Source organism: Varroa destructor, unplaced genomic scaffold (assembly GCF_002443255.2).
Source record: "Varroa destructor unplaced genomic scaffold, Vdes_3.0 BEIS01000002.1, whole genome shotgun sequence".
In the NCBI taxonomy this organism is placed as follows: domain Eukaryota; kingdom Metazoa; phylum Arthropoda; class Arachnida; order Mesostigmata; family Varroidae; genus Varroa; species Varroa destructor.
In genome coordinates this window covers 52,466,866-52,484,026 of record NW_019211455.1, presented here as the reverse complement: position 1 = coordinate 52,484,026, position 17,161 = coordinate 52,466,866, and the positions used below count along the sequence as shown (strand labels likewise).

The window sequence follows — 17,161 nt, the reverse complement described above, 5'->3', positions numbered from 1 at the left end:
GCCTACTGCAAGGCACAAAGTAATAACCAAATATAAGTTATGTTATTTTAATATCTGAATTTTATGTGCACATTTATGTAAGTATCATTCGATCTGTTCAAGCTACCTATGCATTTTTTTTCGACCTAGTTATCTCTGTCTGGTCAAACAAAATATTCCATAGTTTTTTTTTAAAAAAACCCGTATTTATTAAAATAAAACTATAAATGGTCGCCACTGAATATCGGCTATCCGATCAGTTTTCCGCGGTACCCTCAACCACCGGGTTCGTTGTTGTTTCCCATTCCTATTTTCTTCCATTTTTTAAGTGAAAATCTCTTTGCACGCATGTCACGTCGATAACCATAAAGGTAATATCGAATGATATTAGAAAAATAATAGTTGTCGAAATACTAACATATATTCGAGTTTTCACGATGTTTTTATTATCTCTGCTTCCAGAACGAATAGCGACAATGCTATTCGTGTTGTTATAGTTCCGTCCTGTATCATAATCGATTGCCCCTTTTTGTTCCCTCGATTTGCCTGCTTCTTTTTTACATATATATCCATATGCTGACAGCTCGTGTCACTTGCTCTTTGTCTTCTCCATCAACAGCCCATATCATATTCATTATTAATTCCTTACTATTAATATGATCACAGCAGCCTCACTCCACGATACTATATATATATATATATATAGTAATAGATTTGAATACGTTCACAAAGATTATATATATATATATAATCTTTGTGAACGTATTCGAATCTGTTTATTATTTGGATTGTTATTGTCCTTGCTACTTCCCAGATTTCCGACATTAGCGTATTGTGTATTTGACATACATAGTCGCATTGTTCAATTTGCTGTGTACTTTCTGTCGGAATAATCGAAGACCTATAAGATCTATGGCGAAGAATTGTACTATCATTCGTACGCTTTCACTGCTGCTAAGGTGACTTGTCACTTTCCATTTATCTAAGTCATTTTATTCCTTCAGTTATGATTATTTCCATTCGTTTTACCACATGTACTGCTTATAGCTTCACAATGTCATTTCATTTACAAAGGCGAGCACTTAACACTAATTTTGTCTGAGTAATATATATATATATATAGTTTGATACCCTAACCATTTTTACTGTTATTATCATGCGCTCTTGTTTCCCGCCCTTTTTTCGCTTCTTATCTTGGTGTAGCCAAAGTTATTCACAATATATGATTGCTTACGCACCTGACGCTTTGCTCATCCCGGCCAACAATACAATCTCGTTTCCCTGTGCTAACCTGTTTTCGACATCTCAAGCATCTTCTTTCCTTCGTCATAGTAGAGCATTTGACACCTATTTTGCATGATCATTACTACAATATGCACTAAAACATCGTAGCTTCCGCAGAGTCGTTGCGAGGCAATTCACGCAACATATCTTCCTGTGGCGTTTCACTTTTTCTTCGTAAGACCAACTTTTAAGAAATTTTATGTATTTTCTTCGACTCTATAGACAGATTTTTGTCAAAGACATCACTCGTTATAGATTTAAACACGTGGTTCTTTCGTGCGGTAATAATAGGAGTTATAAAATCGATTTTTATTTATTCTCTTTGACAAACACAAAATAGCAGCATCTCTTAGAATGGTGTGACGATCACAAAATATATAACTGCAAGCTTATGTGTGTGTGTTAACATCAATCCACGCTTGCGTGTTACTTCTCTACGAGGAAAAACTTTCTTGCATAATTCCACCAAGACTAGACCTGTCCCCGAGGCTGGAGTACTTCTTTGACAATTTCGACGTTTTTGCCCTTTCTCCCACACGCACTTACCCACGCCAGAGGACCACGTGCACATCTAGAAACAGCATAGCACATTCTCAGAACACAGACATACGCTCACACACGCCTGCACGTGACGAATTATACAAAAGCAATTATACAGCCGCAAAGCTTGACTACATTTTTGTCCTCTGCTCCACAATGTCCTGCGCATCCCGCAGGAAGAGATGGCATTGTCGGCTGTAATGATTGAGGCCGCTTCTAAGCGACTCAATAACCGCCACTGGCAAAGACGCCGACAACTGAAGAGAGGACTTATGCATAGAAAACCAGTCGTTAGCTTGATACATCAGCAATTTTTTGTCGTAGTTATGTTTAACCCTACTGAATACTTGGCGATACCACGAATACATCGTTCTTAAAAACTTCGCGTTATAAATAGCACATCCGTTTTAATATCCGTCCCGATTCTCGCTATTGTAGGTCATTCGTGTTTTATCGGTAATATATTCTTTCCCTGTATATCATAGTTCCTACGTTATCTACTTACTATAATTCAGCTTCATCACATAGATTTTTTTTCTTTTTCTTCCATTGTTTTCTCGTATGCCATAAACCTCTTTGCCTAACTAACAAGAGGCATTTTCTCTCTACTTTGTTAGCAAGTTGGTCAGGTCATCCATCTCCTGATTTTGCCTTTATGTTCCTACAGGTTCGCCGGATACTAATCGGCGGTAAGGCGGCACCTCGAATTAGCGACCAAAAACACTTTCAGCTCCATCTGGCTTGTTTTCGTTAGAATCTCGATCCAAGACGTGCCACATGGCAGCACGACATCCCGTCATGTACGACGAATGCAATTATCAAGAAGATATCACCCTATTGATTCATTGTCGCCACTAGTCCAAACGTTACGTATCATCTCAAAAAACATGTATAAGTCAAGTTATATTTTATAAGATCGATCTCCAGACCCTTTTTCAGATAATAGTAATATTTTGTTAAACAATAGTAAGTGTGTTTACAGAGGAAAATACCGAGTTGTCTTTAAGAGTTTGTATTGTCGGCCAACTCGTTTGTGTCAAAGGAGGAAATTCGCCGACAAAGAGAAGAACGTCGAAGTGGTCTGCATAAATGTATTGCAGTCGACCTCTAGGTGTAGTTAGGTCATGCCTTGCTTATCTTTTGTCCTTGCACGCTTTTAATTTTCGACATTTTGTAATCTAGGCGTAGAACAGAAGCCACACTGTGGTCCATCACAAGTAAGTTAGCCATTGGTATATTCGCCTAACATATATGTGCGACTGTCGGATATTAACTCCATGGACTTTGTAACAGTTTCGTCCACAGGTGATAGATAGTTGACTTCAATTAGGCTTCATCAACTTATGTCGCTCAGTACGAAACCATTGCACCTAGCCAGCTAGTTGAGCTCACATATCGACTCGAACTACATACAAAAATTAGTTATTGTTTAGCTGGTTCGCAACTCAAGAAAATCGCATTCTATGATGTTTTCGATATAGTCTAGCGCAGTCTTTTGTTCCAGTTGTTCCTTTGGTGCTTCTTTCTTCGACGTCTGGTGTTGAATCCCGTGCGATAATCGGCGGGACAGCGAAGGCTGTTGAACTAGCAGCGGATGGCTTTCGCCTGTAATTATAAGAAAAAAGTAAACGGTTCTTCAGTAACAACAGTTGAATCGTCTTAATGGTGCAATATACGCAAAATTGATGCAGGGCGCAGACTTTTTGATCGTATTGTATTATTTAATAACTACTTCGGGTAACAAGGTTAAACATAACGAACATGTGTGATCGCAGTGCACGCAATAAGAACAATAAGATTTCAGTGCCACTAACCGGGCATCACTTTAGGCTTGTTGCTTTCAATTAACGTGTTGAAAAATGGCTGAAGGTCGGCAAGGCTCTTTATCGACGTGGCATCCATCAACGGTCGTCCAGGCACGTAGTGTAGCCTTGTGCGATTACCTGGGAATCTCTGGTTTAGAAGAGTCGCCAGACGTTTCATGTGCGGTACAAATCCTTCCCCTGTAATATAGTAATCGAAAAATAATCTATACAATAATTCCATGAAAAGTAACTGCCACGGTAGCACCTTTGTCGAAACGTACTCGTATACTCGCAATGGACTTCTCCACACTGTACTGCATAGGTTGTCGGCTTGTTAATTCGAACGCTTTCCTTTATGGTACAAAATTGTGATTTAGTCATTTCTGAACCAACTAGCTGTCTAGAGATCAGCAGTTGTCAGCTATTTTAGCTAGCAAATTAATACAAACCTTCATTTCCATCGACTGATGGTGCACCGTCTCCGATAAACGCCCACCGATAGACCTGGAACTGCGGTAAGAGATCTGCTGGCATAGCGATTGCCATGTCCAGTAATTTACACGCTGATAAGTATAGCGTTAATAGGGACAAATATGCAGGCGTAGTGTGTGAGGCCGACGTCGCTTGAAGGTTGTAATCAAGCGACTGCAGATGTGAAGATGCTACTGCTTTCGCTATTTTCTGACCCTCCGAATCCAACAGCTCTTGCTCCATCATCAAACACGCATGCACGAGTTCGGTAATTATACCAGGCCACATCGATGTGACGTGCGATGGCGACATGCGTAGCAGAATCACTCGGAAACAGAGGAACACCGCTGACTGAATAATTGGTACCTGGGAAAGTTTCAGATTCTCAGCCAGGCGTTCTGTAATCATTAGCAGAACAGTAAATAGATTAAATTTAGAAGTGCGGGAGAAACATGAAGCAATCTTTATTTATTTGGTTCATGGTACTTAAGATATGGGCATTCAAATTGTCGTTGTGGATTATAAATAGTCTACCCGGTTTTTTCAACTGTTAAAACTTTTTACTTGCCCTATGTCTGCTATCATCTGAATATGAATTAATCATAGATATGTGAATTGAAGAAATTGAAAACGTTTTCATAATAATTAAGATTGAAGAACTAAATGAGAAATGTTTCAATCTTGAGAAACGCAAAACAAATTTACCAGATATTTCAGGCATGTACTTCTGATACTGGTCGGGTTCCGAACAGAAAATTACGTAGGCTAGACGCTTTAGAAGTTGAGCTCGTTGTTCGTATTCTTTTTCATTACTACCAAAGATGTTTAGACTGCCTGACTGAGGCACTGATGTTACGCGGCCTGTAAGTGGCAGATAAGCTTCCGTTGCGTTAGTTTATCTACTGGCTTAAAGTTTGTTTTTAGATTCTTCGAAAATAGAAGGTGCTCACTTGTTATTTCTTTTACCTTTTCTATTTGAAGTCCTTTTAAAAAAAATTAGCAACACTCAGTAACCTTATTCTAGTGGAACCTATATGCTAATGCAATGATTTAATCACGATTGGTCTGGTCAAACATATGTCCACGGCTTTCGAGGGTGTATTTAGGCCATAAATGCGCTCCTCTTTATTCAGAAATGTAGCTTTCAAGCATCAGAAAAAGACAACGTCTATTTCTACTTGAAAAGCCAAATATTTTTGCACTCACTCATGAAATCCCGGTAGGTTGTCTTGTCGTGTGTCATCAAATGATCGATAATGCTTCGCCAATGATGCAAGCATGCATGGTCCATCTGAAAGAACGATGATTCACAGAGCAGGTCAAAGGCATCCTTTCGCCACGCCTTACGTGTGTACTGATAACCTGAAAACGAAGCTAGTAGCTGCGAACAGGCACGGAACGATGGTCCGTTGTTTTTCGAGTGGTTCCGCAAAAAAGGGGTCACATAAACCATAATATTGGTTAAAAGTGGCACAACTTTATCCTTGTCTTCCGAAACGTACACGATGTCCAAAACGGGCGCAAGGAACTGAAAGTTGAAGTTACAATTCCGATCAGTTATTATTATGTTAATATTTCCTGCTTGTTTATGACAGTAGATTCGAATCGACTTGTGATTATACGATGTCCTAGTGCAGAGCAACGAATATTACGGTGAACGATAAATATAAGTAAGGGAATCTAATATATGCGGCTGGGTTCCAAAGAAAGAACTAATTCGTGAAGACGAACCTATACAAATTCGCCACTTGTACAAAATAAACAGTATGAAAAACCATCAGGACGAAGTGAATACCTCAGCCAGCACAAACAATGCTTGTACGCTATAGGCGCTCAAATTAGCGGAAGTTTCAGCGCTTTGCTGCTTTATCTTCATAGCGTCGATCTGATCGGTGTCCTCGTGCTCGGTGATATCCTGCTGGACACCTGATTTCACTGCCAGCGTACGTCGAAGCCACGTAGTCTGCTCAAGAGAAGCTGAAGCTATTGTGGAAATGCTTTCAATAAGCTTCTGTGCGATCTCCTGGAGGTCTTTTTGGTCCTTTCGGTCTTCAATGAGTGGTGCTTTTTGGACATATTCGTGCAAGATTCTGTAAAGTAGGTAACATTTTTTTTCAATTATTTCTGGGATTGTAACCATCATTAAAGAAAAACTTGTAACGTTTCTTGCAAACGTACCATCTAGCAGAAATCATTTTAACTGGAAAACTACCAGTGCTAATTAGATAGCATATGAAATTATCAGACGCTAAATTATGAAGGACATCTAAGGTCTTACGCAAGCAAGTGGAATTGCACGGGCGGGACGTTGTTGAGATGCTGAAGACCTTCCTTCCACAATCCCATAAGTGACTGGCATGCCGAGCCCAAGTTCTCTGGATGTGGATAATGCTGCAGATAAGCCAACAAAAACTGCAGAACGGACACTTCTAAATTCTGGAGTTTCTTTTTGTCTAACGAGTTTGGCGGATCCTTGAAAATCTTTTTCACGAAGTAGACAATACGCGTCAGGCTGAACACCGTTTTCGGGTCCTGTCCTACAGGCGGAATCGACCCTGTACTCGAATACAGATCGCTTTTCTGCTGCGACAGCTGATAAACAAGTTCAACGAGCAACAGTTGCTCAGTCGTCCAGATTGGCGGCACCACGTTGCCATGCTTACCACTTTTGCGGGCTCGTTCGTGCCACACAGCGCCAACAGCAGCAAGGAAGCTATCACCGTAGTGCTCCGATATCGCCTGCAGGCACTGAATCACCTGTTGCTTAACGAGCCGCGGTGCTCCCATCACCACGAGAAGCTGATTGGGTCGGTGGTCGCCACTTCCGCGTTCAGCCCGTTCGGCTTGGGCCATTGCCTGCCAAACGGTTAAGAGTGATGATAAATAGCGCTGCAGCTCGAGAAGCAAAGTTCGACGTATCGTCACCATGACCGGGTTAGCAGCAGCGTCTTTATGCGCTCCGTCCTTCTGCTGAGTGTCGGATGCGAAAGCGTGGAAAAGGCTCGATAGTAACGGAGCTCCTGTCGGATTCTGAGCCAGAGGCTGCTGTTTGGCACTCGACGGTGACGTTTCGTCCAATAGACAGTAATGAAGCAGCGTGCGTAGATTGCCAACTGAGGTTACTATGTAGTCGGGCGGGCAGTTCTAGTGAAACAGATAGAAAACTTTTTTTGTCTAATGATTTCTATCGAATATAATTGAGAGCACGAACATAAGTTCGACACTAATTTACTAATAGGCATAACGAACTTTCCGTTTTAATTAACACTGCTCGCTTTGCAATCTCAAGTGCCTGCAGCAACAAACCGTGCGATTATTTAGTTACAAGAGAATATTTCATTAGGGACAGGATGCTGTTGAAAAAGCTGAGCATTAAAATGTTATTCTGCAAAGGGGCCGATTGCCGGCAAACCCTCGCGATGCAGAATTACTTAACGGGAACACGTCACTATATTTTCTGTAGAGCTCTAAATTTTCTCATTGTTTTTCAACTCACCGCTGCGGGAGCCGCCATCTTACTCGCAGCTGCCTGTACCGAACTAACAATGGTCTCGAGGTTGAGACAGAGTTCGTTAGCAATTTGAATGATGAAACGGGATACGCTCTGCGAAGAGTTCCGAACCGAGTACGGAAGAGACGTCATTGTCAGTTCCATCCAATGTGACTGTAAATGCAACTTGTGTTGTTGTTTCAGAGCGATCAGGGCCGCGGTCGTGAACATCGTCTGCGATGGAATCGGAACGTCTGAACGGATTTCGGAGAAAAATTGCCGGAAACAGACATACAACAACAATATATATTGATTATCTCATTGCAACTTCATAGATCTGAATAAATTTTGTAGGTGTTTCATAAGCGTATCGTAGTATAGAAGATTGCAGCCTTTAGGCTACAAATGATTGTTATAACGTGCGATAAGATCTGTGTTCATTTCACGTACTGTTCACGTATTTCAGCGTGCTTATTTGAGGCTTGAACTTGATTTTGCCGAAAGAGCCAGCTTTATTGTCTGAAATTTCGCCGCCCGATTGCGGCTTGATCACGCGGTCTTCCAGCTGGATCAGCGAGCACATCAGTTTCAGCAAATGCACTTGGAATGTATCCTGTGACCGGCAAAAAAAATTAGAGGTACGATTTATAATATGTATTTCATTGACTCGTTTATTGTTTATTTAATGAAAAATATAATAGCACGAAATATATGCTGGATATGTACAGGTGTTTATACCACGAAACTAAGCGGTATTCTTTATAAACATCAGCAGAATGAACTTACCGTAAACTGTACAAAAAATGAACGATAATGATTATTCAAATACTCGCCAGGTACATTGGCAACGCGAATTTAATGGAAACCGGGCATCACTATGATTATGCTTGCTTGTACATCAACACTTGTGAACATTAGGCTGTGATGTAAGCAGTTTATTCCTGAGCAAAAAAATAAGGCTATTCCAGTAGTTTTTAGTAGCTTTTTTAAGGATTGCTAGCTATACCGATAAGTATAGTCGGGAACCAAACGAATGCTACAAATAGTTAATCTAGTGAGCCACGTTTTAAACTAATGCCGAACATAGCAATTACCTGAAACTCCACTGTTTTTTTATCATTGAAGTCGATTACATGGAAGGTAAAGACGTCCGCATTTTCTTTTTCAGTTCTTTGCTGGAACACCGAGGCCACAAGACAATGCAGCAGGGTCTTTTGAACTTTACACCTGTAAATGTATATTTACAACGATATAAATACTTTCGCAGCGGTAGAAACCAGATTATATAAAGCATAATCAGACAAAATTCTATGTGAAACAAAAATACGATATGTACGCCACGGGCGAACCAAAGCTAAGTATACAACACATCTGGAGGGTCGTTTATTTTTCTGAGTGATTTCACTGCAGTCGGACACATCTCTAGATATCAATGTAGAGTACGACATACACAATCTCATTAGTCTCTACGCTTCTCGCTGACCTGTTGAGGAGCTCCAGAACTAGTCCTGGCAGTTCTTTGCGAGTATGCATTCGCTCCTCAAGCATTTGGAAGATCGCCTGCAGGACATCACACGTTAGCAGGCGAACGTTGCAATTACCCACGACATCCCGTGCCGTCATCGGGCCTTGCTGAGGCACGTGCGGATAATATGAGCGAAGATATTGCAGGCACAGATAAACCAGCACGTCGAGATATTTGAATGAGCGGAAATAGTTAAGCTGCTCACTTGACATGTCGCCCTGTAGAAACGAAAAGTATGAAGCATGTAAGCACGACTACTAGGAGACCATAGGTAATGACTTTATGTCGAGCGGTGAAATACTAATAGTAATTGGTTATTGGTCTCACGTAGAGCATACGAAAATACTCTTGGGAGTGGTCGATATTAAAGAAATGGTCACCTGAAAACTGTCACCATCGATTGCTTTTCGGTGTCTTGCGAGTAGGACATCGACAGGTGGATCCCTTTTTAAAGTCCCACCGTGGTAGACGTGCGTGGTAGCCATCTGCCATAACGCCTCCCTTCGCGATGCGTCCACAATGTTCTTAATTGACTGGAGCGCATATAAAGCCTTCTCTGCGTCGTATACTTGCGAATATAGCAGCATATGTTGATGAAGAGGGTGCACTGGTGAGTCAGCGTTTGGTTGCTAATCACAAAGAGACGTATAACAAAAATGGTTAGTTATTAGCAGATATCTATCGGCTAATACTAGAAGAGTGCTAAAGCAACAGAGTGTGATTTTATTCAGTCTGACTTTTTCGTTATAAACATTCGTTGTCATTTTTAGGTTTTATAAAAAGTTGACTGCATATGTAGCACTTTTTGTCATACGTTTTTTTTGTCTGATTCTCGTTTGACGAGGCGATTGGTCCCAGCAGAGCTGGCCGCAGCGTTCAGAACACCAACCTTGAATGACTCAAGGGTCACCCCATGATCTGAAGTTGGGGTATGCGCCTCAGAGGTTGCACCGTCACGGAAAATCCGTCTTAAATTGGGCGTCTCACTGCCGACACTTACAGTATCGGTGCCACTTTTTACAGCTTCGTCAAGCAGATCATCCATGATTGAATTAACCACCTCCGCAGTGCCTGCTCCAGTGGTACTTGAGATCGTACCAATATTTCCCGGTAGTGATGCTGTCTCTAGATTGCGTGAACATTCCGACTGGGCATCCTCTATTCGAGCCGTAGAAACGTTCGATATGCTTTGTATCTGGAAAAGCAAGAAATGCAAGCACATGCACTTATTAAGTGATATCTATATGGCAGTGCTAATATTCGGTGGGAGCAGTAAGGACCGATTAGGTAATTCAAACGTAAGTAGGATATTAACCCCAACAATCAGGGACATCCAGCAGCTTTTATATATATACATATATATTGTATATATATATATATGTAATAGCAAATATATTATAGATGCTGATATATATATATATATATATTAGTGTTTATATAATATATCAACATTTGAACTGTAATGTCTTTGATGGTATCGAATTAAGAGTCTTTAGACAAAGACGTTTACGTTCTTCCCGACTGTGTTCCTACATTGTTGCCTGTTTGTCGGCTTCGAATTATCACCTAATCATCCCGCAATAAAATACCTCGTCGTAGGAAGCTTTTCGTAACGATCCATGGTCCATACGTGTGGCGACAGATAAATCAGGCATCAGCGATGTGGACGAGTTCAGCGAGTCCGGATCGAGGAAATCGTGCATGAGCGACAACGACGATCCCATCGGATTGACGAACACTGACATCGGTTGTTGGGGGTTCTCCAAACCTAACGGGAACTCTAGATCTTGCACAGCTGACATACCAGTCACGTACTTGCCGACCGGTTTTCCCGAAGCGATGCTTCGTGTATCTAAAGACGTAAGAGCTAGCATGGGTCTGTCTGTTGGAGAAATTACGCCACGATTTTTACCCTTTGCTTTCTCTTCATTCATGCTATGATGGTATATGATATTTCCAGCAACCTGTGAGATAGCATAAATCTTCCGGTCAACATCCTCTTCACGTTCTTGCTGACTTTTCTGGTCGACTGTGATTCGGTGTTTCCGGACGGACACGTGATTGATCGAAACCCGTGACGTGTCGGGGTGCAACAAAACGATAAGAACCGGCTCCAAGATACGATTTAGGTCGCCACGAGACAACGAATGCTCGAGCCAGAACTGCGAAATGGCTCTGTGTGGTCCTGAATCTTTAGTAAGGCAATCCAACATTTGGAAAAGGCATCGGTCGAAATAGCGTAGTGTTGCTTGTGGTTTCTGTTTAATATCGCGGAGCAGGTGCCATAAAACAGCAAACCGCTTCTGGGCTTCGATCTGTTTTTCGGCCGAGTCCGAAGAAAGGCCGCGGCATAAAACGTTCTCGCATACGCCGTCGTTTGGTGCCAGATTGTGAAGTTTCTGCAAGAGCTCGGCCACGTGGAGATGATAACGAGCGTCTTCATCGCGTAGCATCTCCCAGAGACGATTGGTGGCCACTTGCATAAACCGCGTTTCTTCGACGATGAATCTGTGATTTGGGAAACCCAAAATATATATAAATATAGAGAAATTTCGATAGACTTAAATTTGGCTAAACTTGGGAAAGTCGGCTTTTTATTTTACAATCAAATAATGGAGTTAGTTTTACTTGTGCTATAACATCGTTAGCTGAATAGAACTGTATTTTTTAGTTTGCTGAACAAATGACGCTTTTATGGTTTTTGCGGTACCAGCATCCAGTCAATTGACTCCCATTTTCCACGAAAAGCTAAACCTAATTGCTTTTTTTCAACAACTCTCGTACTGCTGTTGTGAAAGTTGTGTTTTTGGCGCGCGTTATTAGATAATTGAGGGCGTCAAAAGGATTAAGAAAATATCATTATAAGAACCTGAGACGCTATCGAATCGGACCATTTCATTTACGCTTTTATAATAGTAACAGTAGTAGAATTTATCGAAGGATCCATGCATGCTCCAAAGTTAGATTGATTTAGCTTTTTAATGTTCAAAAAATACAAACTTGCCCTGCTGTCCGTTAGAGTCTATTGCACATGGAAAGGTGTTTACCTAAGCTCAAGTGGATGGATCATTGGCAAGATCACCATGGAGTGAACTCCCTTCCCACGAGCCTCACTCATTAACGAGAGCACAGTCGTCCGACTCAGGTTGATAAGCTCCAGTATCATCGACAGAGTCCACAAGAGGCAATCTGCGTCTTCAGCGAAGCAAGACAACATCAGCATATGCGAAAGCCACTTGGGAAAGCCGTCACCTGAAAATGCAAGAAGTCGTTGTGAGAAAAACATACAACTCTAAGCTAGGTCAATACAACAAACAAAAATGGTGAAAACCTTTACTTACAGATAGAACCCTTGCATTCCAGGACTTGTTTTGAATTGGATCCGAGGCTGACAGGGAAGCTACTTAGCTCAACGATTAGGCTACATAGGGTTTCAAAAGTCTCTTCGCCCCATTGTTGGCGAAGTTTCAAGACGATGCCGGGAAACTCCGTAGCCGACGAACCCACCACATTGCCCACTGGAATCTGATAAACCTGAAATGTGCGATACAATAGTAAATTGAATTTAAGCATAGACAGTCCTCCATTTTAGATATTGAAAAGAGCTTCACGCTACAAACATATTAAGTTTCGGGTTTTGTACTGCTGTTGAGTATTACACTATATAGCTGACTCCCACACACAACCCGTATGATTTAAAACGCCAAGCCGTTTCCTTGTATAAAAACAATTATTTCAATGAAGGCTAAATTACATCTTCTGTTCTTAAATACGGTAACCATATATGGCAATCTGTCTCTGTGATCAAATGCCCAGTTTTCTACGTAAATCACTTACCTCGTCTTGCTGTAGACACTTCTCGAGCAACCTCGATAGGTCCATTTCGCGGTCCCTAGAGTCGAGCTGCCGTTGGCAAAGGGCTCCGTGGAAAAGACTGTAAGTACATACGTCTCTATCAAGCAACTGCGATAGCTAGACAATTAACTGGCTCGCACGTCACGGCAACCACAACAACGTAATAGTGCACAATAAACATTCAACTATAAAACGAAGATGAGCGCTGCATCTCACGAGAAAGTTTAGCAAAAACAGAAATCGCATAGAGTACAATAGAATTTCCTACCAAAAAAAAAGCCAAAAAAATTAGACCATCAATCATTCGACGATATTGGCCTGTCAGTAATATGCTGGATGCAGACGACACGAAAAGCACAAAGTAAACTGGCTCAGCTTTGATTAATATACGTAATTGTGATGCTTAAAGGTTGAAACATAACGATAATATATATGTGCATAAGTATAATAATTTTCCTTTAGCTCTTATGCCTGCATTAGCTAACCGAAATAGATATCTGAACTCTGAATTAAGCAGTTCAGCAGTGGTGACCACGCGTTAAAAAGTGCATCTCTAAACTGTAAATATCAGATTATAATGTACAGATGTCTGAAATCCATGAGTCGTTGCATGATCGCACGTGCTTTCGAACTCTTTTGTTCTTCCATGTGGGATACACCAAATATGTTTGTCACGGACAGAAAGCGGCGCCACGTTAAATAGCTCTGAGACGAGAATTAGCAAAAGCGTATAACGAATATGTATACACAGCTAAACAAGTGCCATTGTATTTGAAGATAATATCTTCTGCCTCCGTCGTACGTCACACTGTGTATCAGTATCATATTTAACATTATAATGATTATTCGCGTTGATACACGTTGATGTAGTTCAGCTCAATTCACACATGTAACATGTGCTTCGTCTATTTCACTCAACTCTCCCAATCGAATAACTTATGCCCATCCATTATGGTAATTTCGCGTATTTGTGCGAAAATTTCAGATATGTAGTTGAACAACAACATTGCAACAAGTTAGCCCCACGCCGACAACAAATTGAACAGATAACATTTTATCCGTTGGCATTGTTATTGCTTTTGGCATTACTATTATTAGTCCACTCTCCAGAGGAGGCTTCACAATATGGTATCTGAAAACACGTCGCCAAACCGTATCGGGTGAATGGCTGATTAGGAAGGCTCAGAATGTCAGAGAAGCTTCATCATGAAAAGGCATATAACAATGGTAATTTTCAAGCAGAGATTTAACTACTGGAATAGAGAACTGGCATGCATTTCTCAATATCAGGCTTTTAATCAGCTAATTAGATATTTAATAGAACTAACGGAAAGCAAGCTGAGAGCACACATTCGATTGAAAACGAATTGCTTGCTTGATTTGAGTTCAACACGTTACCCATCAGCATTTAATTTCTCCACCCTTCGTCTTGCCCTGAACTTGTTGGCACTCACTTGGCAACCTCCTGAGGGTTTGCGAGCACTTTTAGCTCGACAAATTTTAAGAATAACTGTTGGAATGTCTCGATACAGCTGCTGATCATCGAGGGTAGTGTTGTTGAACGCTCGATCTCTTCCTGGGTAAGGCTTTTGGCTGATTTGATAGTCTCGATCGAACAGTTTGACGCATTGCGTGAATGCGTCGGCCGGTGTCCAGCAACGCCTGACGCAGTCACCGGATTGGGATTTTGAGGAGTTGGCGTCGGAGACTGGGGCGGCGACTCCGCAAGACCCTCTTCCAGAATCAGATCAGGCGGTTGAACCTACGCCAGAAATTCACAACACATTTATACAAAAGGAAGGAACGAATTCAGAAAAAAGGTTACAACGACACTATTTTCAGGTGACGCCTCTCGGTTGCGAGTACTTGGAGAAAGCTGATACGTACAAGACGTGATGCTCTGATTCAAAACTAAATTTTACGAAAAAACATGAAAAGCAAAAATAGATAATCACGGAAATCCTTCCAGAAGTTGTTGTGTCGAATCGAAGCATCAAGCTGAGCAGCGACATATCGGCAGACAAACGATGAAGGTGGGTCTGGTAAAATTATCAGTTCACAACCAGGGCCGAATCGTTTAAATGCGAATAGATTAGTGAGTTTGCTAACCTTTTGTAATATCCTCGAGCATAGCTTAAGTGCGGCGAGAAGCTGCGGCATCGATAACCGTTCACAGGAAACTACTAGTGCCTGACTTACGTCATGGAGTAATGTAGGAAGATATTCGCAGGGAGCTTCCTTATAAGAGTCTAGGGTAGCTACCTCGAGTAGAAACTCAAGGAGACGGCACACCTCGAGGAGAAGTGGTCGTCCGGAGCCGACAGCCCCTACGGGGCTTTTTTGGTCGGGCATATGACAGTGGTCACACGCCATTTTGAATTCCTTTGCTAAGTAGCTGTGAATTAGTAAAATAAGATGAAAACAAAAAACACAAACAAACGAAACATTAACTCAATATTGTAATGGAAAAAGTTTGTTCGCAGTGTGGGATTGACATATCTAAGATTGCCGTTCTTGTGACAATGCTAAACGTGGCCAGGTTTAATGCTGCTGAAACAAATGGTTAACCAGTGAACACAGTGCAAGGTATTTGTACTTTCTCAGACAGGTACAGAACTCTGGGCTTGATGTCTAAGTGAGTTAGGGATCTAGCTACAAGAGTTTCACAGCTCACTAGATTTTCGTCTGCACATTATTCGAAAAGAAAAACATGAAAAATGAAGCTAGCAACCACAAAGTTAAGATAGACCACATAAATGGAAGAAAATATTATTGCAGTCGCCTTTAGTAATGCTGACTGAGGTGGCTATGATCAAATAACACTTATTTTTCCTTACCCCCAGAGGTACTTTTGCTCGAGGTTGCAGAAGAAAAGATTGGCTGCCTTGATGATGTCAACCTCGGACGTGTGTTTAGCCACTTTTCGGTGGTGGCCTTTTGATTTGCGCAGGTCATGGTCCTCTCTTAACTTTCTCGCCGTATGACATTCAAGGTAGAGTGAACGGAACACATCGATTAAGATATCGTCAAGGATAAAAGCACTTATTTCGTTGCGATCCATAAGAGCCGTTAAAACGCGGTATGGCGATAGAACAGAAAATGTCATCGGAAAGCCTAACGAGAACGCGGCTGGTGAGTACTGAAATCAGATTATGCAAAAGCGGAAATTCGGGAAGTTATTACTAGAACAGGACGGACGAAAAAACAGTAGCAGAATCACATTGTTGTAATAGGGTTATCGAAAAGCATCGACTGCTTTAAGCCGAAATTGAATCAAATGCTTTTATATTTAAACGAACGCTAAGCTAAGTATACGCAGTTTTAACTGATGATATTAAGTCATCTCTCGGATTACTCTATAATGCCATCACTGTAGATCATCTGTGCTTTCTGGGCGAAATTTGTAACAAGTGATTTTTGCATTTCTGCATTAAAATTAATACCATTGAGGAAATTCTGCAGAGATCGAAGCGCGTGACAGAATGTTATAGATTGGGGCGAGATCCGGACTACATGAAGGATAACTCAAATTTCCAGCCTAAGTAAGCTGACTCAGTTTTTTTTGTCAGATAGCTAAACTGTATATGGTCTAGAATATTTTATATATTTTAATGGTAGAAGACGACGCTTTTTTGTTTATTAGTTCTGGTCGCTTGTTTTACCAATTTGTTGAAATTTTATTTTTTGTTGACAACAGGGATCCAAGTCAACCTTTTTGTCAGGCGGCAGCAACAAATAATACACGATTTCTTTCTACCATCGCCTCCTTCGACCAGTCTGAACTTTGCTAAGGATTGTCGAACACATCTATTTTTATCTTCTTTTTTATTTGCATATTAGTATACACTATCTATTTTTAATCCCCATGACTGATTGCTTTACAAAGAGTTCACCGCCTTTCTGAAAATTTCCACAAATGGAAATATGACTAGGTACATTCTTTTGCGTTAATTTACATTTTGTAACTAGTTTTTGTCACATAGTTTGAAACTTTTTGGTGCTGAATGTTTAGTTCCTGAGCGAACACATGTATTTGTTTTGTTCATTTTTCGTAATTGGTCGACCATTGAGACAGATTGGAATTTGTTTCACGTCAAAGCTTGTAGAATAAATGCATTCTTTAAACCATTACTGCCTATACTGCATTTTAACCACAAACACCATTAATTTTTGAACGCCCGGGCAGCAGCTTTCCCTCTATCGTTGTAAAAT

The 17,161-nt window shown here is 41.0% G+C and overlaps 1 protein-coding gene across 5 annotated transcripts in view; it reads right to left on the bottom strand.

Moving 5' to 3' along the window:
- Positions 1-402: 402 nt before the first annotated feature.
- LOC111245995 (protein DOP1A) overlaps positions 403-17,161 on the bottom strand; it is a 70,618-nt gene continuing 53,859 nt past the window's right edge. For all 5 annotated transcript variants that reach the window (XM_022795131.2, XM_086980660.1, XM_086980658.1 and 2 more), the window contains exons 5-24: positions 15,787-16,088; positions 15,059-15,344; positions 14,404-14,711; positions 12,932-13,028; positions 12,436-12,628; positions 12,142-12,346; positions 10,684-11,602; positions 9,984-10,289; positions 9,475-9,723; positions 9,053-9,312; positions 8,664-8,796; positions 8,020-8,182; positions 7,576-7,823; positions 6,358-7,223; positions 5,875-6,169; positions 5,286-5,607; positions 4,785-4,940; positions 4,058-4,477; positions 3,618-3,806; positions 403-3,408 (exon numbers count right to left, since the gene is read on the bottom strand). In XM_022795131.2, coding sequence (XP_022650866.1) covers positions 3,233-3,408; positions 3,618-3,806; positions 4,058-4,477; positions 4,785-4,940; positions 5,286-5,607; positions 5,875-6,169; positions 6,358-7,223; positions 7,576-7,823; positions 8,020-8,182; positions 8,664-8,796; positions 9,053-9,312; positions 9,475-9,723; positions 9,984-10,289; positions 10,684-11,602; positions 12,142-12,346; positions 12,436-12,628; positions 12,932-13,028; positions 14,404-14,711; positions 15,059-15,344; positions 15,787-16,088 — 6,093 coding nt within the window. In that variant the 3' untranslated portion in view covers positions 403-3,232. The remainder of the gene's footprint in view (positions 3,409-3,617; positions 3,807-4,057; positions 4,478-4,784; positions 4,941-5,285; positions 5,608-5,874; positions 6,170-6,357; positions 7,224-7,575; positions 7,824-8,019; positions 8,183-8,663; positions 8,797-9,052; positions 9,313-9,474; positions 9,724-9,983; positions 10,290-10,683; positions 11,603-12,141; positions 12,347-12,435; positions 12,629-12,931; positions 13,029-14,403; positions 14,712-15,058; positions 15,345-15,786; positions 16,089-17,161) is intronic.